At 34.1% G+C, this 27,210-nt stretch overlaps 2 protein-coding genes across 2 annotated transcripts in view; one reads left to right on the plus strand and one right to left on the minus strand.

Annotated features, from left to right (window-relative positions):
- LOC111508651 (uncharacterized) overlaps positions 1 to 23,585 on the plus strand; it is a 46,266-nt gene extending 22,681 nt beyond the window's left edge. Inside the window, exon 3 of the mRNA XM_074170533.1 lies at positions 22,360 to 23,585. Within this exon, the coding sequence (XP_074026634.1) occupies positions 22,360 to 23,234 (875 nt within the window). The 3' untranslated portion in view covers positions 23,235 to 23,585. The remainder of the gene's footprint in view (positions 1 to 22,359) is intronic.
- On the minus strand, positions 9,666 to 17,034 carry LOC141480597 (uncharacterized). The gene is made up of 2 exons (XM_074170788.1): positions 16,921 to 17,034; positions 9,666 to 9,885 (listed from the first exon to the last, which is right to left on the minus strand). Exons 1-2 carry the CDS (start codon positions 16,923 to 16,925, stop codon positions 9,666 to 9,668), a joined length of 225 nt encoding a protein of 74 aa, XP_074026889.1. The 5' UTR covers positions 16,926 to 17,034.
- Positions 23,586 to 27,210: the final 3,625 nt, after the last annotated feature.

The following is a 27,210-nucleotide window of genomic DNA, read 5'->3' on the forward strand; positions in this document are numbered from 1 at the left end:
TTCCTGTAGGATACCTTAGAAGATTCATTGTGGATTTGATTTTGTTTGGTTACTGATTTGAATGCATCCGTCATTGCTGAAGTTAATTCTTTCATAAACTGATGTGTTGTGATAGGTTCATTCATTACTTTTTAGGTTCCTGGGTTTGACTGCTTTGAATGTGGAAAACCATTTTCCAATAACCAGTCAACAACTTTGCCATGAGTATTTTCTATTGAAATATCTGATAACTTGGCGTGTCGAAGAGAATTCATTTTGCTACTTCTTTCAATGCTTTTTTTATGTATGCTACTTTCCACACATTTACTTTGCTCACTACTACTTTCAATGCTTTTTGATGATTTTTCTGCTTCTATAGACGTTTGAATCTCCATAATAGCTAGTTTTCTTTCAGTTTCACGTTCTAAATGTTCCAATTCTAATTTTTGTTGTTCCAATTCTAATTTTTGTTGTTCCAATTCTAATTTTTGTTGTTCCAATTCTAATTTTTGTTCCAATTCTAATTTTTGTTCCAATTCTAATTTTTGTTGTTCAAATTCTAATTTTTGTTGTTCGAATTTCAATCTAATTCTTTCTCTAGTTGATTTTCAGCCTGTAGCTTCTTCAATTTCAATATTTTCAATTCACTTGCAGTTGAGCTATGTGACTTGGTTGATTTTGATGACTCAACTGATTCATTTGGCGTATATTTTGACGGCGGAATTCCAGCAGTGGCTCTGCTAGTTCTTCGAACAGCACCTTCCTCTCGTGACATCATTCAATTGGGATTTTATTAATTTGGGAGCAGTTGATAAGTTTCTTCTTATAATGCGGCTTCAACTCGAAAAGGTACTGAACAAAACTCGAAGGACCAAAATGTTTGGGCAAACTTCTTATTTTCGGCAAAATAAGATTTTATTTGACTTTTTGCTTTTTATTTAAAACAAAACTGACAATAATAATGGTAACTATATAAAACAGTGTGCAACTTCAAATTAATTCACAACAACCCTCACCCACCTTTATATGCTTAAAAAATAAAATTCAATAAACTCCATCAAAATATTGGTGAATAGGGATTTTTTGCATAATTACATACTATGAGAGGTGCTGAATGAGACCTATATTGCAGAATATTTTTTTGGACAGAAAAGCCCTTACATGCTTTTAAAATAAAATTCAATAACTCCATCAAAATATTTGTGGACGAGAATTTTTTGCATGATCACATACTATGAGAGGTGTTGAATGAGCCTTTCTTTCGAATATTTTGTTGGACAGAAAAACCACCCCCACACACCCTTACATGCTTTCAAAATAAAATTCAATAACTCCATCAAAATATCCGTGGATGGGGATTTTTTGCATAATTACTTATATACTATGAGAGGTATTTGTAAAGAATGACAATTGAAAGAGTATGATACTATTCAGATACATATTTGTTTTTCTCACTTTTTCAAAATATTCATTAATAATAAAAAAAAACTTGAACCCATGAAAATGTATTATTGAATTTGAAAGAGAAAATGACAGCATGCATCAAATTCAGTCCTTTAGAATAAGTAACTGTTTGGTTCAGTAATTTGGGTAAAATTATTTGTTCCAAAACTCAGAACAGGCTTATGAAGGATGCTTTTTTAAATTTATTACATTTATGTTCAGAATCCTCACTGAAAATAGAAAATGACAATCTAGAATCGATATCAGAAACCTGTACTGAAAAATTTAAAAGATGAATATTCCCAGACCGAGACGTGGAAAAAGAAAGGGATCCAAAAAGACAAAAACTTTTGAGGTACAAATTAAAAAAAAAACATTAAACAAAATGTTGCGTAAAAATATTGAAACTTATTCGAAAATTCCTATGCAATTGAGGGATATTGATGACGAATTAACCGATGACTGAGATTTTGTATCATCCATTTCAAAACGACCTAAAACAATTAGTATTTCGGAAAAATGTAAAGACCTTTTAGAATCTCTCATAATTGTCATTTACAAAATTTAGAATAAAAATCGAAATCATGGCTTCATCAACGGAAAATACGACTAACTTAATCTTATTTTGGACCGATTATTAAATCTATTTCGGACAAAACAAGAATGTCCATAGTAAAATCATTTTTATTTAAAAATATTCATCAAACAGATCCAATACTGTATGGGACAAAATACGAAAGGGAAGCAATTGCTGATTATAAAAAGTTAACTAATACAAATGTAACGTATGTTGGTATAATTATTCATAAAAAAAATCCGTACTTGGCATGAAAGAAAAGAGAGTGAGTTATTATTTTCAACTTCCATTGTGACGTTCTCATCACAAAGTCCAACAACTCCTTCTCACACACGGTCTACCGAAAACCTACCCATACTAACCGCTTCCTCAATGCCAAGTCCCATATCATCCTGACCAGCTGAATTCCGTTCTGAATTCCCTCATACATCGTTCTATAAGACTAACTGACAACCACAATAGATCCAGGGAACTATACGAATTCACAGCCGCGCTTTACCAAAACGACTATCCCGTCTCCCAAATACAAAGATCCATCCAAAGACAACAAACACAAACCCCACCCCACGAGTTACTCGAGGAACATACCAACCAGAAAAAAGCTTTTCTCCCCTACATCCATGGAGTCACTGACAAAGTGAGCCGAATTCTGAAGAAACATAACGTAAAGACAGTATTCACAGTCAACAACCATATCTCCACTATGTTAAGAACACCCAAGGACACGATACGCAACGAAGCACAGGGCATATACGAAATACCATGTTCAGACTGCACCAGAACTTACATAGGCCAGACCAATAGAAGAAATTCCAACAGGGCCTATGAACATGAACTAGCTGTTCGCAAATCAGATCCAGCATCATCTCTCTTTAAACACCACCAGGAAACAGGCCACACAATGAGCTTCGAAAACACCAAGACCATTGCTACGGAGAAAAATCTTCAGGCCAGGATAATTTGGGAAGCAATCGAAATTGAAAAAAGCCCCAACTGTCTTAACAAGCGAGATGATTCGCAGAAACTATCACAAACATTGCTGTCATGCATGATACTCGGGTACCTGGTAAGGCAAACCAGATACCTGCTACAACAACATAAATATGGGTCGAAATTACAGATGCGGTTCAACCCGGACAACAGTATATCATACATAACAGAATATATATATGTATGTATGTATATATATATATATATATATATATATATATATATATATATATTTATATATATATATATATATATATATATATATATATATATATATATACAGGGTGTCCCTGGACTTTCTCTTTTCCTCTCGGGAATGTATAGATGGGGTCAAAATATCACCAGTACTTCATATAACTTTTTTTCCTAAAAGTCTTCGTAACCAAGTAACGGGCCCTCGAAGTTACAAAATGAAAAATGTTTTTCTTTGATAACTTTTCAAGTGAATATTCAAAATCATCCAAATTTTGGTAATTGACTAAACAAATGAATTCCGTCGATGAGCTTTCATGCAGGAGTCAGTTGTTTTGCTACAAAGTCAGGAACGGACTACCCCCGATGGTCCACACCCCAAAACTTTGAAATGACAGATATTTTTCAATATTTTTCAACAAAATAAGGTTACTTGGACAATTTTATGAATAAAAGTACTCGTGTGGAAAGTCGATCGGAGCAACGAGTCTTGATAAAAATGTAGTTCTACTCGACGACATCAAACCCGCTCGTCCACCATTATTTGAAATGAATAATTATCAAAGCAGAAATAATAATGATAACGTTAATTGAACAACATTTATAACAGGAATAATACAAAGTATGCTAAAATGAAGTCGTAAACAAAAAGTACAGTACCTATATGGAAGTTTAAGTCACAATTGTGATAGCAGATATTTTTTCAAAAGAAATATCAAGTTCTGTAGATTCGTGGTGTTTTTAAACTAACAAGCTACTCTACTATGAAATATCGAATTCATTCCATATTTTGTATATACATAATACGTGTGGAATAATCACGTTTCGTGTTGATCAGTTATCTGAATCTCATGAAACTTAACATTCGAATGTTTCAAATTCTTCTTCACAGCTAAACTGTTGAGGAGTTTCACTGATAATTATAATTTTATGGGAGAAATTCTTTAACACGAATCTAAATTTAGCTGAAAAAACGCACATCGGAAAAAATATTTACTATACTAATAAAAAGCAAACGAATGAACTACAAAAACGGCTGCACATGATCAGGTGAAAAATATCCAGGGAATAATTATGTTCCATTTCTTTCACAGATGTTGACAAAAAAACCTTTTAGAAAGTTTTGATAAAAAATGAGAAACTGGAATGCGATTTTGTTTTGTTGAGTGGTGCGTTGTCATATGACTATCATTGTATTGTCAATATTCTATAGGATATTTTGAATTTTTTTGATATGGCCGAACAGTTTACATTCAATGAATATGCAGATATGCATGTATTTTATGGACGAGCATTTTGTAATGCTGCAGAAGCTCGTCGTCTGTATTCCGAGCATTTTCCCAATCGAACGGTACCGTCAAGAGAAACATTCGAGCGTGTCGATCGCAGCTTGAGGGAGACAGGTATGTAATAATTGATAATTAATTTGAGCACGTTGTTTTATTTCGATATTATTGTAGGTACAGTTTTGCCAAAACGAGGTGGTGAGGGCGCTCCTAGGACTGTACGTACCGTTGTATTGGAGGAAAATATTTTGGAAGCCGTCGCTGATGATCCTTCAATGAGCATCAGAAATCTATCAGAACAGTTCCATACATCCAAGTTCACTATTCATAGAATAATTAGGGAACAACTGCTCCACCCATTTCACATCCAGAAGGTACATGCCATGACACCTCAAGATTTTCCAGCACGACTGGAATATGCCAATTGGTTCATGGATAGGCAAAGAGAGGATATGACTTTTATTAATCGAGTTTTATTCACTGATGAAGCAGGTTTCAGTAGAGATGGAGTTATCAACTCTCATAATCTCCATATATGGGCCGAAGAAAATCCCCATGGGATATTGCAAACCAAACACCAACGGAAATTCAACGTGAATGTTTGGGCTGGTATCATAGGAAACCATCTTATAGGACCATTCGTTCTACAGGACCGATTGAATGGAGAACGTTATTTGGAGTTCATTCAGAACGATTTGAATGGACTTTTGGAACATGTTCCATTGCAAAATCGAAGAGATATGTGGTTTATGCATGATGGCGCTCCTTCTCATTTTAGTTTGATTGTGCGTGACCATCTGAACCATATTTTCCACAATAGATGGATTGGTAGAGGTGGGCCATATTCATGGCCATCGCTGTCTCCGGATTTAAATCCATTGGATTTCTTTCTGTGGGGGCATCTAAAAAGCCTTGTTTACACTACACCTATTCACACAAGAGATGCATTGTTGAATAGAATAACATTACATTGTGAAGCCATACGAAACGACCCTGGAATGCTATTTCAAGTACAGAGAGGGTGTCTTCGCAGACTAAGAAAATGTATAGAGAGAGAAGGTGGTCATATCGAGCAGTTTCTGTAGCGGATTTTTCATTTCTGTTTGCTCTTGAGGCTCTTGAGTTTCGTTAGTTAAACGTGTTTGCATTATAAAAATTCGTTATGAAAATTTTACCTATCATTTCCATTTTCCTTAAAAACTAATATTTTCGAATAATGGTAGACATCTCAGGATAAATGTTGTTGAATTAACGTTATCATTATTATTTCTGCTTTGATAATTATTCATTTCAAATAATGGTGGACGAGCGGGTTTGATGTCGTCGAGTGAAACTACATTTTTATCAAGACTCGTTGCTCCGATCGACTTTCCACACGAGTACTTTTATTCATAAAATTGTCCAAGTAACCTTAATTTGTTGAAAAATATTGAAAAATATCTGTCATTTCAAAGTTTTGGGGTGTGGACCATCGGGGGTAGTCCGTTCCTGACTTTGTAGCAAAACAACTGACTCCTGCATGAAAGCTCATCGAAGGAATTCATTTGTTTAGTCAATTACCAAAATTTGGATGATTTTGAATATTCACTTGAAAAGTTATCAAAGAAAAACATTTTTCATTTTGTAACTTCGAGGACCCGTTACTTGGTAACGAAGGATTTTAGGAAAAAAAGTTATATGAAGTACTGGTGATATTTTGACCCCATCTATACATTCCCGAGAGGAAAAGAGGAAGTCCAGGGACACCCTGTATATATATATATATATATATATATATATATATATATATATATATATATATATATATATATATATATATATATTGACACGAGGTCAACAACCATGAGAATCCGTTAATCAGTTTGTAACTGCATTGAGGCAATAGGTCACAATCATCGATTATATAATGCATACAAATACTGGAAACATGAGATAGATGCCAAAAACATGAATAATCATTCAGAAAAAAAATTATAAAATTGTATACCAAATATTGACAATTCAAACGATCGACCATTTGGTGTGACGTCAAAGTACATGTCAACAAAGCGATCCAAAGCACAGAGAAGTAAACATAGTTGATTCTATATTGTATTACTTGATAATTTCAATAAATTAAAGATGGAAAGTAGTGGAAATTCAGTTTATAAGTACTGCATAGTTCCAAAGTGCAACAATACAACGAACACTGCTCCTCAAAAAGTATTTTTCTTGTGCCGAGGAATGCAAACATTCGATTAAAGTGGTGTAAAGCTATGAAAAGGGACGAATTTAAGAACCCGAAACTGTCTGCAACAAGCTGCTTATACTGTTGTGAAGATCACTTTGATGTAAGTATTTTTATATTTACATAGGTATATTTATATTTAGTGTCATAGTCTGAAACTAATAAACATATTTACTTCTCGAATATAAAACCTTTTTGACTGCTGTTATTCTTCATTTTCAGGTAGAAAAGGATACAGAAAACTTCATACAGTACCAAATAATGAATAAACAACAAGGGGTACCTGTTACATTACGTCTACGTAAAGGTATTGTGCCCCACAAATTTCAGTGTCAGAAAGTAAATAGGCCAAAACCTGTGAGAGAGGCTGCTCTCAAAAGACAAAGAGACTTAGGTTGCTTCAAGAGACTCTATCAGAAGCTGCTCCCAGAGAAGTTATGGAATAAACTAATTTATGTGTAGGCCCTGTGGATACATCAGATAAAACAATCACCAGAGAAATAAATGATTGTGAAGCTGGTCCTAGTTCATCTTCACACGACGTTTTCTCAACAGAAAATAAAAGCCTTGCTTGTGACGAAGCCGTTCAAGTTAACACAATGAAGCCAACGACAATAAAATATAGAAGCAGAGGTGTCACTGTTGGTCCTAAGACAAAAATGTCGCATTATCACCGTTTCTAGTACCAGTTAAAAACACATCAACTTCACGTATTAAAACCGCCCAGATTGCCGGTATGAAAAGGAAGTTATTCCCAGATACAAAACCAACAGACGATTTATCTATTACATCGCAATCTTCATCAATCTCTAGTGAGTATGAACAAGAAAGAACTTCTTCTGAAGCGAGTTGGTCTCAAGATAACAAGGACAGACAATTTCAAAATGTAATGCTTAGTGCAACATTGACCGCTGGGGAAAAATAGCCTAAAATGATGTTAGGACTGCCTAAAGACAGTTACCACTTGATAAAACTATTAAGTGATAATTTCCCAGTTCCCACTATTGACATTTTAATAACCTTGAAGAAAATAAAGTTAAATGAGTCATTTGACATATTAGCTATATAATTTGGCTATACACAGAGCACAATAAGGTAGTAGAATATTTTCGAAAACAGTAATTGTTCTAGCAGAAAAAATGAGGGAGTTAATTGTGTGGCCTACACCATCTGACATAGTTAAAAATTTACGTATCGCTTTTAGAGCACGGTATTCTAAAGTTGTTACAATTATAGATTGCTTAGAAATAGAAATTGAAAAACCGTCCAATGCAATCCACCAGTCTTTGTCATGGTCACAATATAAGAAATGTAATACTCTGAAATACCTTATTTCTTGTACTCCAGATGGGTTAGTCAATTTTATTTCAGAAGGGTTTGGTGGAAGGGCTACTGACATCATTATAGTAGAAAATTGTGGCTATCTAGAATGTTTACCTCCAAACACAGCTGTTATGGCAGACAGAGGCTTCAAAGACTTGTCTCATTTGATAGAAAATAAAAAATGTACCCTTATTCGGCTCCTTCAGTGTTGAAGTCTACAGCAAGTACAAAACATGAGGTGAATAGCAGCAGTCCAAAAGAATAGCAGCATTAAGAATTCATGTAGAGCGTGTAATAAACAGGTTGAGAGAATTTCATATGTTGTTGCCTCATGCATGTGTACATCACAGCTTAGTTCCGATAGTACATGAAGTAATAGTAATAGCATGTGGCATAATCAATATGCAAAACGTTTTAATAAAAAAATAAATAAAATTTTCAAGTGTTTTACTTTCATTCATATTGGTGTGGCACGTTCAGAAGGTACCTTATTTTCAATGTACAAACTCCAAATAGAATGAATATAGGTTACAAGTAACTTGGCTAGCTGACAACTAAAATTTCAACTTGCTCCTCATACTATGATTTATTTGATATTTTTACATATAATAGGAAAAATAGCATTACTCCATAAGAGCATGCTTTTTTCCAAAATATTTGCACAATAGTTCTCATCATAATTTACAATATAAATGTCTACTTCCTTTGATATTTCAAAATCATGATGTGCAACATAGAAAAGCCCTTTTTTTATTTGAAAAATACATCTGCATTTGGACCTGAGCCATATATTTTGAGGATAAAACATTTTTTGAAACATATCTACTCATGGCTTTCTCAGATGATGGACATTTGATTTCAATACTGTAATCAATACTCTCACCAAATACGGGATAATTAGGGTTTAAGATCAAACCACACCCATTAATTTTTGGTTTCATTTTTTTTTGACTTCTTTCAATACTTTTTTCTTTAGCAATTTTCATCGCTTCTGCGTCCTTTAATTCAATTGCTCCCATTATACTTTCACATAAAGTGCCTTCGAAAACTTTGAAGTGTGCTGCTTCATGCATCTTCGAAGCAGTAATCCTAGCATACCGTAGCTCATGCCACAGCGGACAGTCATTTCTGATCAATTGTAGCTAGATCATTGTAAGATGATGTGACCATCATACTCCTGCAATAGTTTATGAACTCTGTGGCGTTAGCCGGTTTATTTGGTAGTGTATTTACTAAATGATGAATGGATAATTTTTCTACTCTGCTTTTTTCCTTGTAGTATTTCATGAGTTGACTTTTCATGTGACCGATGCTTTTGCTATGGTTTATTAGAGTTGGCAGAAGGCTTCGAGTATTGGCAGATGGAGCAGGTTTGGCTTTTGAACTACTACCTAACTCTTTAGTTCTTATATACTTTAGGGTTGTGCCTATCGTGGATAATTTGGACTTCTTCCAGTAACAGTCGATACTAGTAGAGGGAGGGTCTTCGCTACGCCTGTGCAGCCAAGCTATAAAAGCTATTGCATGCTTACATCCATCTAAATATTAAAAATATATATAATAATTATATTCTCTGGATTAAACATGATCACATTTTGAAATCAGACTCTTGTTTTTATGAAACAAAATGTGTAAATTGCAACTTGTGTTAATACTCATTCGTGCCCTCTAAATAATACTTTACCAATACTTCACATTCTGCAGAGACAATTCTCTGTTCAGCTTCATCACATACTGCTGTTACAGAGTAACACTTATGTTTCAAATTATGTTCGGGAGTAATACGAGCTTTCACTACACATATGTTTGCTTCCCTATTTACTTGAACATATCCAATAGCTGAATCGCCATAAGAATATCTTTCGGACCTAAAAACACAAATATTATCAGGTTAGAATAAGAAGTGATTGTAAACTTTTTCTTAAACAAATTTTTCACTACATTATTTGAGGTTATGTACACTTTCTCAATGTTAGTAAGCAAATGACTAGAAAGATATAACTAGATAAGATGTTTAAAATTTATAAAGTATATAGTCATGTGAACCCATTTACATTGATCTGGTATCAAAATAGATTAAGAAAAAAATTAAAATGAGCTGTTTTATATTACATGCATATGACCTATTGGCATCCTCATGTGAATTCAAAGAGAAGGACGTTCTGATCAGCGATAGGATTGTTTTAAGTATCGGAGATCCCAGAATCCAAGACAAGCTGTTGCAAACGGCTAACTTACAATTGAATGATGCAATTGCTACGTGCATGGCCATGGAAAGCAGTGTCGCTACTCAGAAGGAAATAAGTTAATCTTCAGCTAGTGTTGTTTTTCTGCCCGGCAAAAAATTTCAACTTATGGGACTTACTCTGTATACTTGAATGAATATACTCGAAGAAAAATCCCCATACACGAACGTTTCGAAAAAATTATAGATTTTTTTCGATAATTATTATATACCTACGGGTTAGCGCTTGATTTTGTATCCGACCGAATATTTCAACATATGGGTCTCATTCCTTATACTAAAGTGGATACATGTAAAGAAAAAATCCCCAGCCATGGAAGATATCGATGATTTATGGATTTTCTTCGAAAATGTATATATTAGGTGTTCGGGTTGATTTTATCCCTACAAGTTCTAATGACTTTTTGATATGTTCAATATTTTTTTAAGACAACAGAGTTATTGTAGTAATCGTTTTCAAATTCGTAAATTTCAGGTCACTGAATAAATTTATTGCTGGCCACGAATTTGATCCCCATTTTAGGAGCCGCTGATTGTCGGGTCTCAAGAGACGCTTCGACAAATCCATGGCTAGAATTCGTGGCTGCGTTCACACTGATCATACATAGTGCACGTGATGTCCCAGACAAGGTCATATAATAATAAATTGCATTTGAAAACTCTTGATTGAAGAAATGTTGCTGGTATGTGACCAAAAATGTGAAAATAATAATTAGCGAAAAGAATTATTTTTTTATGATATAAGTATTACAAACATGCCCCTATACATAGTCTATCGTGTTCTGGATTCGCAAAACAGTGACTAGTCGGGCTCACTTTGTACACCAGAGTTCTGAAAGATCATATTATGTTATCTGTTCTTAAAACACGTTCAATGTTCACTACACCTCACTCAATAAATTATAATACTTAGATGCGGTTTTTCGTTTTGTTTATTTACTTGTAGGATATCTATCCTAATTAATTGTTTTTTTCTTAAGTTTAATTTTTGTACTGTCAGTTTTATTTTCTAGTGTGAGTTGAATTATATAATTTATTATTTTTATAGCTTACTTTAGTTCAAAATAAATCGATTATTAGTATCTGTTATACAAAAGTATACGTAGTAAGGTGGGTAATGGACACGTTCTTACCTGAATATGTGTATACATTTTTGTATATTTTTTTTTGTAAAATTCATATACATCCTGTTTTTACCTGCATCATCTTTGAACAAAAATGCATATTCGAAATTTGGGCGGTCCGATGAAAGTGTATAGGTAGTGTAATTTAGGCAAAATCAGGATTATGTACTTTCCAGTTGGAATAGCACCCGTATTTTCGTTTACAACAAGCAATTTGAATTTTTAATGATAATCCCCTCAAAACAGATGCTAACAAATTATACACATTTTTTCTATTCAGTCTTGAGTTTTATTCGAAGGCAAATTGGTGTTGGAATCTTCGTGAAGAGCAATTTTATATTGTTTTTATTGGAAAATGGATAGTGTAGCTGGACATTCGGGTAGGAAAAGAAAACTACGGTCTAATTCAATGAAATGCGAGAAGTTGATCTATATTTTGGAATCGGATGAAGAAAGTTCGGGGTCAAGTAGTGATTGTGTCATTAGTGAAATGAGTTCCTCATCCAGTGATAAATATTTGGAAGATACCCAAATATTTGAAGAACTAAAACAATTGTATGGTGCCGAAGAGTTGATTTCAACAGCAGATGTTACCCAAACTCATGCTGCTGTTGATGTACGACAGGACGTCGACGACGATGGCTGGAGTTCCCAAGTAAATTTGAATTTGTCGGAACTAAGCATTTTTAGTAGAAGCCGCAGGATAAAATCCGATAGATTATTTCCAGTTGATTTTCAATGATAACTTTTAGCATTCATTGTTAGAGGAACTAATGATTATGCAGAAACTTTTTTTTGTCCGAAAAAACTAAAGAACAGTCTAGAATGACAAAATGGACTAATTTGACGGTTCCCGGATTAAAAGTATTTCTTTGACTTCTACTACTAATGGGAACATTTCAGTTACCCCGTTTAGCAGACTACTGGAGAAAACATTGGTGTTTCGGTACTTGTTTTCACCATTATATATCCAGAAATATATTTTTATTAATTTTGCGATGTTCACATTTTTCCGATAATGACAATAACTTCAACGATCAATTAGGAAATATATGTTGTATTATGGTATAAAACTATACATATTAAGTGAAGCAGTGGTGCAGAAATTTATGATATACGCCGGGGCAAATGATGTAAACCCGTGGATCTGGCCATGGTGCTGAAGTTAACAGAAGATAGACTGACTTTAGGACATTCCTTTTATATAGATAATTTTTACAAAAGGAGGAAATTAGCCAAATGCTTTTGGAGAAAAATACTTATTGTACTGGCACGTTAAACAAAAAACGTAAAACACATCCAATAGGCATTACTTGTGTAAAATTGAAACGGAAAAATAATAAATCGTTTTTTCGTGATGGTGTCCACCTTGGAAAATGGAAAGATGAACGGTATATATTATGTATTTCAACGGAGTTTGGAAATATATCGCAGGAGTCGAAAAATATTGAATTACAATAAACATATGGCTGACATTGATCGTCATGACCAAATGCTTGCGTATTACCCTTGCACTCGGAAGACGTTACGCTGGTATGAAAAAATATTTATCCATATTTTGCAGATAGCGTGGTGAATGCGCATATTCTCTACAATAAATATTCTGGCCAGCGAAAATCTTTGTGACTTTATAATGTCAATTTCAGAAAAAAAATTGCCGTAGGTAGAAAATTTTATAGCCATTACAGGGCATAGTCTGAAAAAAAAATTGAAAAATAATAGAAGAAAAATTTCAGGTGTAGACAATGAACAAAAAAACCTAAACGGTTGCTGCGGAAAGAGTAAGTTTCGCAGAATTAAAAGAAAATACTGCCACCATTTTTGTTTGTGATTCTTGTTAAGGGGCTCTTGGTTTTTGTGTAGAGTGTTTCTTCGAATACCATAGACAACTATAACACCTATAGGTCTAATTTGCATTAGAGTTGCCTACTACATCCGTGGATGTATAATTTTTCAATTTAGTTATAAACAAAGTTTCTTTATCGGTTAATAAATATAGTTCAATACATCTGTAGTGAAGACTATACGAGATTCGGTTGGTTCCGCTATTTTGCTGCCTTTAAATGGTATATTAATGGTATTAAATAATGAAAGTCATGTTGTTGTGTTATGCAAAGTGTCCGCCATCATAAGGTGTGGTTTACATTAAGATATAAGCAAGCACAGTGACATAATAGCCAAGTAAGTAAGTGGAAATTCAGTGAAATTCAGGAGTGGATCGACTGTTTACCCTGGTAGCTTTTTTGCCTGTGTTCAAAAAGTGAAACAGATAAAGGCAAAAAGTGAAGGAGTGAAGGATAAAAAGTACAGACGGTGTTCAATTGATAAGTTTATAGTTTTTGGTAGTGTATATTAGATCGACGGGACTGAACTATTGTATGGCATGGAAGGTCATTTTGAATGTTGTAAAAAGAAAGAGTTTACAAATCTAATATGTGTGTTATGCTTGGACATTTTTGATCCTTCTTGTGTGGAAAGGAAAAAGTGCCATAAACTTCTTGAAGGTCATAAAATCTAATGTTCCGACAATTGTAAACGAAAAGATAAGACGCTACAACTAGAACAAACTACTTTCATGAAGAAATTTCAAAATTAAAACTTGTGATTCACAATAAGGACATTGAATTAGAGAATCTAACTGTCGAGTATAATGAAAAAATTGATGAAATGCAACAAAATGTTGATAACATCTATAAAGATATTGGGGAAAAAGACAATTATATTAAGCGGCTGAATAAAAGAACTCAAGACTTCGAAAATGATGTGTTTGAAATGGAGAATAAAGATGCTCAAAAATTGAAGGATCAACGTGAAATCATTTTTAAATTACGCGAAAACATTAGATCATATGAGGAAGAATTTATTAACAAAAATCAAAAAGTATTAGAGATAGAAATTAGAATTAAGGAATTAGATCAAGATAGTCGTAGTATGGTACAGTCTATAAAAATGTTAGAAGACGAAAACAATGACTATAGTAAGGAACTGAGAAAACTACAAGATGAATTGGGAGTTTTCCATTTGAATAAGGCCAATCATGGGTAAGAAGTAACAGAAAAAATTACACATAAAAATGAAGTTGAACAAACAAATAGAATGTGCAGAAGTAATGAAAATGAAAATTCAGTCAAACCTAGCAATTCTGTTAAGATATTGCTCTTATGTGATCAATTTGGTCATAAGTTAGGTGAAATGTTAAATCGCCTCCTTGAAAATCATAATATTTTGTCAATTATTAAACCGTTTGCTTGTCTGAACAGCATTATCGAAAACTTACCCCATTTAGCAAAAGATTTCACATCACATGATTCTATTATTATTTTAGGAGGATCAAATGACTTCAGAAATGAACAATACCCACTTTTTAGAAAATTGAATGGTAAATTCAAAAGCTGTCTACATACAAATATGCATGTTATATCAGTTCCTTACTGTATGAGTAATAAGTATAACAAATTAATTTACAAATTCAATTACAAACTGAATTAATATCTATATAAGTTGAATAAATGTACAAATACTTTCGTTAATTTTTAGATGTAAATAATGATAAGGGTAAATGTTTAACAAAAAACGAATTATCTATTAAGATAGTTGAAAATCTTAATTATAATGTAGTTGCAAATAAAAATTTAGTATTTGTTTCATGTGATCAGGAAAATTTTTCCATGGATATCCAGATCTGTAGCAAGTGAGAGTGTGGATGTAAATGCTCAAGTTGAGGATAAAAATAAGCATAGTTGGCACATTTTCTATACAAATGTACAAAGCCTTATAAAAAACTTGGATAATTTGTTGCACTGTATCTCGTTGCATAAACCTTTGTTAGTATGTTTATCAGAAACTCATATTACGGATGATATCGCTTTTCATGAAATTAACATAAATGGATATGAGCTAGTACTTTGTAATTCATCCAGCAGACATACGGGAGGAGTTGCCATATATATCAGAAGTGGATTGAAATTTGAACTAATTTTGAAAGATATTATTTTTATGAATGTTTGGTTTGTGGCTATCAGGGTTGTTGTAAATAATAGAGTATACATAATGTGTGTGGTGTACCATTCTCCCGGAGCATTACATGCCGATTTCTTAGCATTCTTGGAAGAAAAACTAGAAGAGATAGTAAGTTGTAATTGTGATATTATTATAGTGGGCGATTTCAATCTAAAAGTACAGAGAACACTTACACCCGAAAAATCAAAGAACTGATTAAATTCATGGGACTGTGTCAATTATTTGATGATTATACCAGAATCACCAAGGATTCATCCACATTTATTGATTATTTCATAACAAATAAGTTGTTGAAATTTGAAGTATCTCATCTTCAAAGTGTTTCACATCATTCTAATATTTTAATATCCTTAGGTAATGTATTTCATACTAAATTAACTTCCACTAGTGAGTAGGAGAGATTATTATAAATACTTTGATGGAATTAAATTCTAACTGTCCCTAATGAATATGTTATGGAATAATGATATTACTGACATTAATGAAATATTCAATTCATTCATCAATAATATTATTAGATGCAAGTTAGAAAGCATAATTTCAATAATTTCAAATTGAAAGTGTGGTTTACAGACGAAATCATGGCAGATCTAAAAAAACGCGATTTTCTTCATAAAAAAGCCAAGGAAACCAAACTCCAATGTGACTGGGATGAATATAAAATAAGTCGAAATTTCGTTACCAAAAAGATACGAATTGAAACTAAAAAGATCAAAGATCGACGAAAATAAAGGAAACAGTCGGACTATGTGGAAAGCACTGAAAGGTTTAGTAAAGGGAAATAGAAAACAAGAGTTCAAAGGTATACAATTTGATAGTGTTCTTATAAGAAATGAAGCAAAAGTAGCAGGATATTTTAATTCATTTTTCGTTGACAGTTTGAAAGATCTAACCGAAAGTATAGTACCAATAAATGATTATAATCATGTTCTCAGTTATATTATACCAACAAATGAGATACTTGGGGAATTTGAAACATTGAATATGTGCGAGATAAAAAAGATAATTTTTCCCTCAAGAAAAATAATACAGATGACAATGGAATTAATCTGAATATAATCAAGTTAACATTTGAAATACTGGAAAATAGGTTTTTGGACTTGATAAATTTATCGTTAACCACTGGAACATTTCCTGACGGTTGTAAAATTGCCACCATCGTTCCTATTGAAAAAATTACAAACACCGTTTCAGGATCTGATTTTAGACTCATAAATACCCTGCCAATTTATGAGAAAATATTAGAAATCACAGTAAAAGTGCAATTGATGAAATTTATAGCGAAACATATTTTGATTAAAGAACAATCTGGATTTAGGGAATCCCATTCATGTGAAACTGCACTGCAATTTCTAATCTCTTCGTGGAAAGTTGAGTTATCTAAAAAACGTATTGTAGGTGTTGTCTTTCTGGATTTAAAAAGGGAATTCGAGAGGGTCAACATTGAGTTACTTTTAATGAAATTAAATAAGTATGGACTAGATTATAAAGTATTAAAATGGTTCACAAATTACCTCATATATCGGAAGCAGCTAGTTAAATATAGTGATCCAGTGACATCCAGTACTTCAAATGTAATTTCTGGAATCCCTCAAGGGTCAGTATTGGGTCCACTGCTATTCTTTCTGTACATAGTTAAAAGGCGTAAGATAAAACTGTTTGCCGACGACACTATGTTGTACTGTTCTGGGACAACTAATGAAATCTCAGAATGTTTGAATGAGGAACTAATAAATATAAACGAGTGGTTATGTGACAACGGCCTCAAGTTGAATGTTAATAAAACAAAATGCAGGTTAATAGGTAGCAAATATCGTTTAAGACAACTGCAAGATGAACAGCTGTCATTGAATCTTTATATTGATAATGTCATCATTGAAAGGGTAACAACTTTTAAATATCTGGGAGTGGTATTAGATCAAGAATTGAACCTTAATGCGCACTGCAGTTATATTCAGAAGAAAATAGCAACGAAAATTCATCTTTTATATAGATTGAAAAATACAATACGTGAATATGCAAAATTAACAATTTACAAATCAATAATAGCACCCCACTTTGACTATTGCAGTACATTACTGTATTTTGTGGGCAATGAAAATCTAAACAGACTACAAAACAGATCCATGAGGGTAATATTAAGTTGTAATAAACGCACATCTGTGAAATACATGTTGGAAACACTGTCTCTTATGTCTGCTAAACAAAGGATAACACTGAATATGCTAATATTTATATTTAAAATTAAACACAGTATGTTGCCAAATTATATGAGTGATCAGTTAACCTACATAAGTAGTATTCATGCACACTCCACTAGAAATAGAATAGGAAATGTTTATATCAACAGAGAACATATAGGTTGTGACTCGTTATATAGTTCTGGTCTGATTGCATTTAATAATTTGCCAAGTCATATAAAAAGCTGTGATTCATTAAATTCATTCATAAGAAAATGTATTGAATATATTTCAAGGTCATCAATAATTTGTCTTGTTTTCTAGTTTCTTGTTTTTAAAATGTGACTTTGACTTTGTATTTTATAAGTGACTGACTGTACTATGAAGAGCATTATTTGCTAATAAAGAGTAATAATAATAAAATTAGGTCCACTACATTACATTATATAAGATAGTGGCACTGCTACAAATTTTAAATATAGGTAGACATTGAACGTGTTACCTGTTATGTATTTCTTATATTCATCACTGGTTTCTGTGTATCTACCAATTAATATAAAAAATCAATACAATACATAAAATGAACAATACATTATAATAAAACGCCTAGACTCCTAGACCTTTAACAAGGCAAAACGTACAAGACTCGAAGAGGACTGGGTTCAAGCCAACCTCAGAGAGTTCAAAAAAGTCTGCAGACGAAAGCAAAGAGAAGCCTGGAGAGCCTATTGTGAGGCTTCTAGGCTACAGAAGGCACTCTCAAATGACCACCATAAAAGTATCGGCATCCTGACGAGGGAAAATGGCGACAAAGCCGCCAACCTCCAGGAGAGTGCTCAGATTCTTATGGAAACTCACTTCCCAGGTTCTGTCTTTCCTGGAACGGCGAACTGGACGGATGTACCAATGACACCCTCACAATATGACTGGCAATATGCTAGTACAGTAATTCATGAGGACAAAATAAGATGAGCTATATCGGGCTTTTTCCCTTCAAGTCACTAGGACCTGACGGTATAAGACCAGCCCTACTTCAGTGGGAACTGGACACTCTTATGCCGCACCTGGTTGGAATATTCTCTAGCTCTGAGGTATATTCCCAGTAAGTGGAGATAAGTAAGAGTAGTATTTATACCCAAACCAGGTAGAATGGACTACACCCTACCAAAAGCATTCCGACCAATTAGTCTCACATCGTTTTTCTTAAAAACCATGGAGAGGCTATGTGAGCGGTACATAAGAGATGAAGTACTTGTTCACCACCCACTTCATCCAAATCAGCATGCATATACTCCGGGAAGGTCTACTGATTCGGCCCTTCACCATGTGGTTGGCAGAATCGAGAGATCAATGGACAACAAAGAATCCACCCTGGGTATATTCATAGATATCGAGGGAGCGTTTGATAAAACAACCTTTCCAACAATTACCCAGCAACTACACTCCAGAAATGTACCCCCGGTAGTAGGAGAATGGATACTCCAGATGGTCTCTAGTAGAGCAATAAGTATTAATGTAGAAGACATCACAGTGAAAGGACTGGTCATGAGGGGATGTCCACAGGCAGGGGTCTTGTCACTTCTTCTCTGGAACATAGTTCTGGATACCCTAATTAATCACCTTAACAAAAATGGATTCTACACAATTGCATACGCAGATGACATAGTTATCTTGCAGACCGGCAAATTTGTAAACACACTGTGCGATAGAGCGCAGGATGGGCGCAAATTAATAGAAATATGGTGTAAGGAACACTCACTGTCGATCAATCCCAAGAAGACTGAGATGGTCCTTTTCACCAGGAAAAGAAGTTTAACGGGCTTAAAACCTCCCGAAATCTTCAAAAGCAAACTAAACTTCTCTGAAGAGGTAAAATACCTTGGTACTATCCTCGACAGGAAGCTAACATGGAACTCTCATCTACAGAGTAGAGCAAAAAAAGCATACGTAGCTTATGAGCAATGTCGGAGGACAGTGGGACGCGCATCGGGTCTTTCACCCCGTGTGGTCGCCTGGATCTACACTGCAATAATAAGACCTATGTTAACGTATGGAGCCATTGCATGGGGACCGAAAGTTCTACAAGCAACGGCCATCGAAAAATTATATTAGATAGAGCGACTGGCTTGTTTAAACATCACAGGAGCCATGAGAACAACACCAACCGCGGCAATGGAATTAATCACGGGTCTGACCCCTCTGGATCTGTACGTTAAGGAGGTTGCGTTAATGGCCATGGTACGATTGCGCAAGGCTGGTGTAAACCTCGAAGTAAGAATGGGTGAATTGAGGCTGGGCCTATGGCGGGAAGCGCTTACTGCCCAACCTCTGCTGCAGGCAACAAGTGATGCAATTGAACCCAGGTTTGTGTTTAATAAATCCTACAAAATACAAATTGAGCAGAACACAGAGTCAGATGCTACAAATGCAATACGGATTTATACAGACGGTTCAAAAACTAAAGAAGGCTCAAGATGTGGAGTGTACTCCAGATCACTAAGCCTAAGGATTAAGTGGGGAATGATCAGCGTGGTCCAAACAGAACTGGCTGGTATCTCAATTACCACAAAAGAAATAACCAAGAAAGGAATTTCTGGCAAAAACATAACAATCTGCACTGATAGCAGACAAGCACTATTAGCGTATTCCAAAAACACTTTATTGTGAGATTTTCACTAAATTGTTTTACAAAAACGCAACACGTGTTTCGCCATACAATGGCTTCATTGGCGTGTCTTTCAACTAATTCTACACATTCAATACTAAATATATATATATAGTTTATGGAGTACCTGAAATCAAAGTACCTGTAAACGAAGTACCTGAATTTTAAGTAGCTGATATTTTACCTGAGTTTCTAACGAATTAAATTACCTGCACTTATGTTCCATTTTCACATTTGAAAAAATATATTCAGTAACGGAGAGTTATTGAGTTCTAATTGATCATTCAGTAAATTACTCGAATTCCTGAATCTATTGATTTCTAAACATTCTAGAAGATTAAGTTTCAAACTCTTCTCTTCTAAATGTAACACCTCGTACTCATGATTGAACTCATGTCCTTCTGCTAAAAGATAGTTTGCAAATGTGGAATTGGTCTTTCTATTTACAAAACTACTCCTATGTTCTTTAATTCGTTGGAAAAATGTTCTTCCTGTTTGGCCAATATACAGTTTTGGACAAGAGCCACAAGTCAGCTTATATACTCCTGATCTATCCGACACCAAAGTTTTGTCCTTATTGTTTTTAATGAATTTACTTAGGTTATTATTCGTTCTATAAGCTACGTTTACGCCTTCTTTCTTCAAAAAACGGGCAATATTCCTGTTTGGTTCCCCCACATATGTCAATGTCTTATAACTAACGTTATCGCATCTTGAATATGGGTAGACCAGATCCATGGCTTGCCTTAAACAGACAGCGTGTTACCTCAGGGCTAGTACTAGAGTGCCACCAAGATTTAGCCAAAGCCTCAGTAGATAATAACATTATCCTGAAGTGGGTTAAAGGGCACGACAGGAGTAAAGGCAATCGCATTGCCGACCCTTTAGCCAAGGAAGCGGCTGGACTGAGAATTTTAGGACCCAGTGGCACCCACAGCCTGATGACTTCGACAATTGCGGAACTAGTCAAATGTTACACCCATGCTCAATCCTTAAGAGATGGGATGAAATCAAAGGATGTAACCTTGCCAGGATCACCTTAGGCGACCCTGGGAAGCTGACGCCGAAGAAATATCTGGCGATGACCAGGAAAAATCTACGCCTTATAGTAGGATTTCTGACTGGCCACTGTCAGCTAAGGAAACACCTACATAATATGGGGCTAGTGGACACATGCAGGATGTGTGAACAGGAAGATGAGACTGTTAGGCATGTCCTGTGCGAGTGCCCGGAGTTATCGTCAATAAGAGAGTGTGTGTTCGGCGAGTCTTGGCCTACACCTGCCGATATAAAGGAGATGTCTTCCAGCGACCTGTCCACCTTCCTTGAAAGGACAGGATGGACGATGATCTAGGAGGACAACTCCTCGGGAGGATGTACAATGGGTCACATGTGGCCTAAGTGTGTGGCTTACACTCACCCTCCCTACTCTACAAACACAGATAATTAAACGCCTAAAATTTTAGGTTGTATTTGAAAGGGATTAATTATGAAGATGAACAACTCCTTTCAAAACGCACCAATAAGTTATAAAGAATAAGACATGCTGCATGAGCGGTGTGAGCTTAGTGCACTTGCAGTGACTGATAAATCTTTGGTTGGCATTTAAAATGATATACATATAAAACACGATAACACGCTTTTCACAGTAAAAGGATTGAAGGCTACGAGCATAAAAAACTATCCCAGAAAGCTAATTAACACTAGGATTCTGGCTCTTGAATATAAGTGATGTTTTTTGGTGTCCAACCTGCATCAGTAGATTAAACAGAATTATTCACACCAAATAAATGCTAAGAATAACATTAACAGTGATAATATTTTTAATGAGCATTTTTACAAATAATATTCACTACTCTCCATTCCACTCACTACTCCTTTCTAAATATTCCGTAGATTGAGATGGAATGAAAAGTATCAACTGTAAGAGAAATCAATTATCTTAGAAACATAGAAAATAACGCAGCTATATTACTGTTGCAAGGTTATATGGCCTTTTTGACATTCCTGAACATCTGAATATGTATTTCTTGATCATTATGAAAACAATCTCATATCCGAGAATAGTTCATACAATTTAATATAATGATTTTATTTCTCGTTTGCAGGTTTACCAACAATATTTCACTTATTTGCTCACAGCATACCTTTAGAAGAGAGGTCTAGAGCATTTTCCTATCTCTTAGCATCTGGATCTGTAGGACAAACTGTTGCTTCAGTGTTGTGCCCACATCTCTCTTGGGAAGCATGCTTCTATTGGTTCGGTTCGTTTGGCTTCCTTTGGGTACTTTTATGGTACTGTTTCTACCCCGAAGATGTTTACAGTAGCGAAGAAACGTTACCTTTGCAGATGCCTAAAGTCATAACACATTCAATAAGATGGGCAGATTTCATATTCAGTAAACCACTGTGGGCAATATATGTCGCACATTTTGCTATGAACTGGTCATCTTATATTATTATGCAATGGCTACCTACATACTTATCACGTTACTTGGGAGGAAATTCTCATAGTTTGAGTTTAACGGCAGTGCCATACATTGTGAATTCTATTTTTGGTGTAATAAGCGGACATGTAGCTGACGGTCTGCTTGGAAGTAAAAATTGGTCTGTTTTGAATGTTAGAAGATTGATGACAAGTATAGGTCTAGTAGGGCCTGCTTTATTTCTGGCAATATTTTGTGTGGTTGACCATTTGGCATTTGCCCTTATTCTCGTTAGTATATCTATGGGCTTGTCTGCAAGTAACTCTGCTGGGCATTTGAGTAACCATGTAGATATAGCTCCAAATTATGCAGGTACCACGTTTGCTATAAGTAATACTATTGCAACGGTTCCGGGAATTTTATGTGGCCCAGTCACAGCTAGTTTAGTAACTTATTCTAATGGAAAATGGCTGTCTGTATTTCTTGGTGCTACATTCATTAACTTAACGGGAGCTTTTGTATATTTTACAAATAGTGTTGCAACACAAGTTCTATAAAGTATAAAGTTGTCAGAAAAATCGAAGGAGTTCATGATTGAAACTTGTACAGAAATTTTTGTTTTGTACCACAAAATATTTTATTGACTAAAATTCAAAGGCATTATTAAATCTTTGACAGTGCACCAACCTGACAACGTGAACTCTGAAGAAATGATGTATTTAATAGGGCACAGTTTGACTGTCATTTACCCCTATCAACCCTATAACATACGACGTTGAAGTAGGTCCATGGTATACTACACATATGGTGTATTGGATGACTAATATCTGGTCTCTTGAGAATGTATAAATACTGTATATTTATGTAGAGTTGAAAAATAAAAGTCTCGTTCTTAAAACTCCAAAAAAGCAGTTATAAATAAAGTATGAATTGAAAAATTATAGTATCATCTTCCCACCTGTTAAGAGAACAAATGTCTTGTTTTATATAAATGTATATATATATATATATATATATATATACATATATATATATATGTATATATATATATATATATATATATATATATACATATATATATATATATATATATATATATATATATATATATATATATACATATATATATATATATGTATATATATATATATATATATATATATATATATATATATATATATATATAGCTACAAAATTTATATGATGCTGATACAATATAAAAATTATTATGAAAGGTTTCAAACTTACTGTTAGTGAGGTTGGCCGTGTCGAAAAGAATCTTACATTTAAACAATTAAAACATGTCAACACAATAAACAAGTCAGTACATTAAAAGAGGCTGACTCCTCACTGGATACAAAGAAGAATATTGTATTAAAATTTACTTAAAATCGTTATTTGTTTTAAAATTATGGATTAACGGTAAAAGCCATGTGGTTGAAGAACAAGAGAGAGACAAAAAAAATTGACAATGATAGCTGTCATGTATTTCAGTTTGAAAAAGTGTGTTAGTTTGTCGATGATAAAACTATGGAACGAAAGAGAACTATTATGGTGCAAGTGTGATCAGAGACATCTGCTGTTTCATAAGCAACTAAATGAGAAAACCCAAATATCAAATATGTTAATTAACTGACAACACCCTCATTAGTCTTGAGGAAAACAAGTGAAGAGGTGTTGTTAAATGAAAGTAAAACCCTGCCATAGGGAGGTTGAAAATTTGTTCAAGTGTAGAAGTGCCCTTCTACACTTGTATAAAGTTCTCCATTATAATTTTTATATTTTTTCAGATTGTGGAAGGTAACAATTACCCAAAAAAGGTCGATAAAAAAACTGATTTTTTCCTCCACAAAAAATGACTTTCGTTGAATAAAACATTTAAAATGTTATGAATTATATTAATGAAAAACCAGAATTATTATTGGTTTGGAAATCATGTAAATTTTTGTCAATGTCTAATAAGAAGGCATAGATTTCACTAAGGTGATCAATGTCTGATCTTTTATTAGGGCAATTATTTGATTGTAATATAAATGACATTTCCAAAAACAATCTTCTAGATGTATTTCTTTCAGTTGATAAAATTTTTGTTGAATCATAGTCCATTTTATGACCTTCTTTGGAGACATGATTACTGAGAGCACATCTCTCAGGATGTAACCTACTATCACTTTTATGTTAACTGATTCTGTCTTTGAGTAATCTTGACGTTTGACCAATATATTCCTTACCACAATTTGAACATGGAATGGAATAGATTAATTGAGATTGAAAGTGAATAGGAATTTCATCTTTAAGTTTCGTAAATAATTTATTTAAAGCTATTTTAACATTTAAATCTTCGAAAATTCTGCATAACTTAGGTGTCATATCACTTATGTATGGTAAAGAAGAGAAAACTATAGGAACTGGAGGTGGATCAGCCTCAATTGTGACATTGTCAGACTGTGAAGGATTTATATTCAACTGGTTGTTATTGTGGATTTGAACGTCAATGGTTAACGTACTAAATAAGATCTTCTTGAGTAGAGGATTTGGGTAAGAGTTATTAATAAATAATTGGAAAAGTATATTTGAATTTTTGTTATGACAAAAAATGATAGGAAATCTGCAGAATGCGTTCTTCATTTGCTTGACCAAATTCATTTCCGTTGACTGCTTATGGTATGACCAATAGTTTAAGAACCTACCAGAACTGATAGGCTTATGATACCAATCTATGTGTATAGTGTTACAAAAAAGACAGGGAGGGAAGTACCTGTAAGACCAAATCTAGCAGGTCATCCATGACATATGCTGCTAAGGTCAAAAAATTCTAAATGTCCTCAGGGATACTAGTGCCTGAAAGATTCTTCATCCATTCTGGCTTGGTGTAAAGTTTTAATTTATTAATTGCAGACGAAAGTTTGTTAAATTTATTTAAATTTTTCTTTAATCTAATTTTGTGAAAAATTTTATCAAAAGAGATTTGTTGCCTTCCAGACAATTTTCTCCAACTTATAACTTCACTTTTTAACAATACACATTTTTCATTTAATGGTAAAATTTATAAACAAACTTTTGGTACTCCAATGGGAGCTAAGTTTAGCCCCATTTTAGCAGCATATGTCATGGATGACCTGCTAGATTTGGTATTGCAGGTACTTCCTTCAATCTCTTTTTTATATAAAAATATGTCGATGACATTATCATATCCCTTCCTCAAGATGGAAAATCTGAGATTGTGGACATCTTCAATAGTTATGATCCTTACATACAGTTCACCATCGAAACTGAAAACAACGAACAATGGGTTCCTTTTCTTGACACTAAGTTAATCAGAACACCAGATAATACTCTACTCATAGATTGGTATCGTAAGCCTATCAGTTCTGGTAGGTTCTTGAACTATTGGTCATACCATAAGCAGTCAACGAAAATTAATTTGGTCAAGCAAATGAAGAACCGCATTCTGCAGATTTCCGATCATTCTTTTCATAACAAAAATTCAAATATACTTTTCCAATTATTTGTTAATAACTCTTACCCAGATCCTCTACTTAAGAATATCGTATTTAGTACGTCAACCATTGACGTACAAATCAACAATAACAACCAGTTGAATATAAATCCTTTATAGTCTGACGATGTCACAACTGGGACTTATCCACTTCCAGTTCCTATACTTTTCTTTTCTTTACCATACATAAGTGATAATGACACCTAAGTTATGCAGAATTTTCATAGATTTAAATGTTGAAATAGCTTTCAGAACCATAGTAACCATCATAATACCTAAATTATTTTCGAAACTCAAAGATAAAACTCCTATTAACTTTCAATCTCAATTAATCTATTCCATTCCATGTTCAAATTGTGGTAAGGAATATATTGGTCAAACCGTCAAACGTCAGGATTACTCAAAGACAGTATCAGTTCACATAAAAGTGATAGTAGATTACATCCTGAGAGATGCCAATAACATCAATACATTTTGAAAATAGAGAGTACGTGAAGGAGACTAGTTACGATACAGTGGCCTTGGAAGACGCAGTAAGAAAAAATGAAGCACCTTTGAATGACGAGCAACAGGAAGTTTACAATAAAATTATCACAAGTGTACATGCAAATGGCGGTCGACTATTCTTCTTAGACGCTCCAGGTGGAACTGGTAAAACCTTCCTAAATAATTTTTGGCGAAAGTAAGAAGTACTCACGGCATTGACCTGGCTGTGGCGTCGTCCGGCATAGCTGCTACATTACTTGAAGGTGGTCGAACTGCTCATGTTCCTTTTAAGTTACCACACAATTTATTCACTGCCGAGACTCCCATTTGCAACATCTCCAAACAAAGTAATTTTGCTGAAGTTTTAAAGAGTACAAAAATAATCGTGTGGGACGAAATAACGGTGACTCATTAAGGTGGTATTGAAGCCTTAAACAGATCACTGAGGGATATAAGGGGTAATACAAAATTAATGGGTGGCGTGACAGTTCTGCTGGCCGGAGACTTTCGGCAGACTCTATCAGTGGTGCTAAAAGGAACCAGAGCTG

This window comes from Leptinotarsa decemlineata, unplaced genomic scaffold, assembly GCF_025532065.1.
Source record: "Leptinotarsa decemlineata unplaced genomic scaffold, Ldec_3_MD MMD2_P_RNA_scaffold_9, whole genome shotgun sequence".
In the NCBI taxonomy this organism is placed as follows: Eukaryota; Metazoa; Arthropoda; class Insecta; order Coleoptera; family Chrysomelidae; genus Leptinotarsa; species Leptinotarsa decemlineata.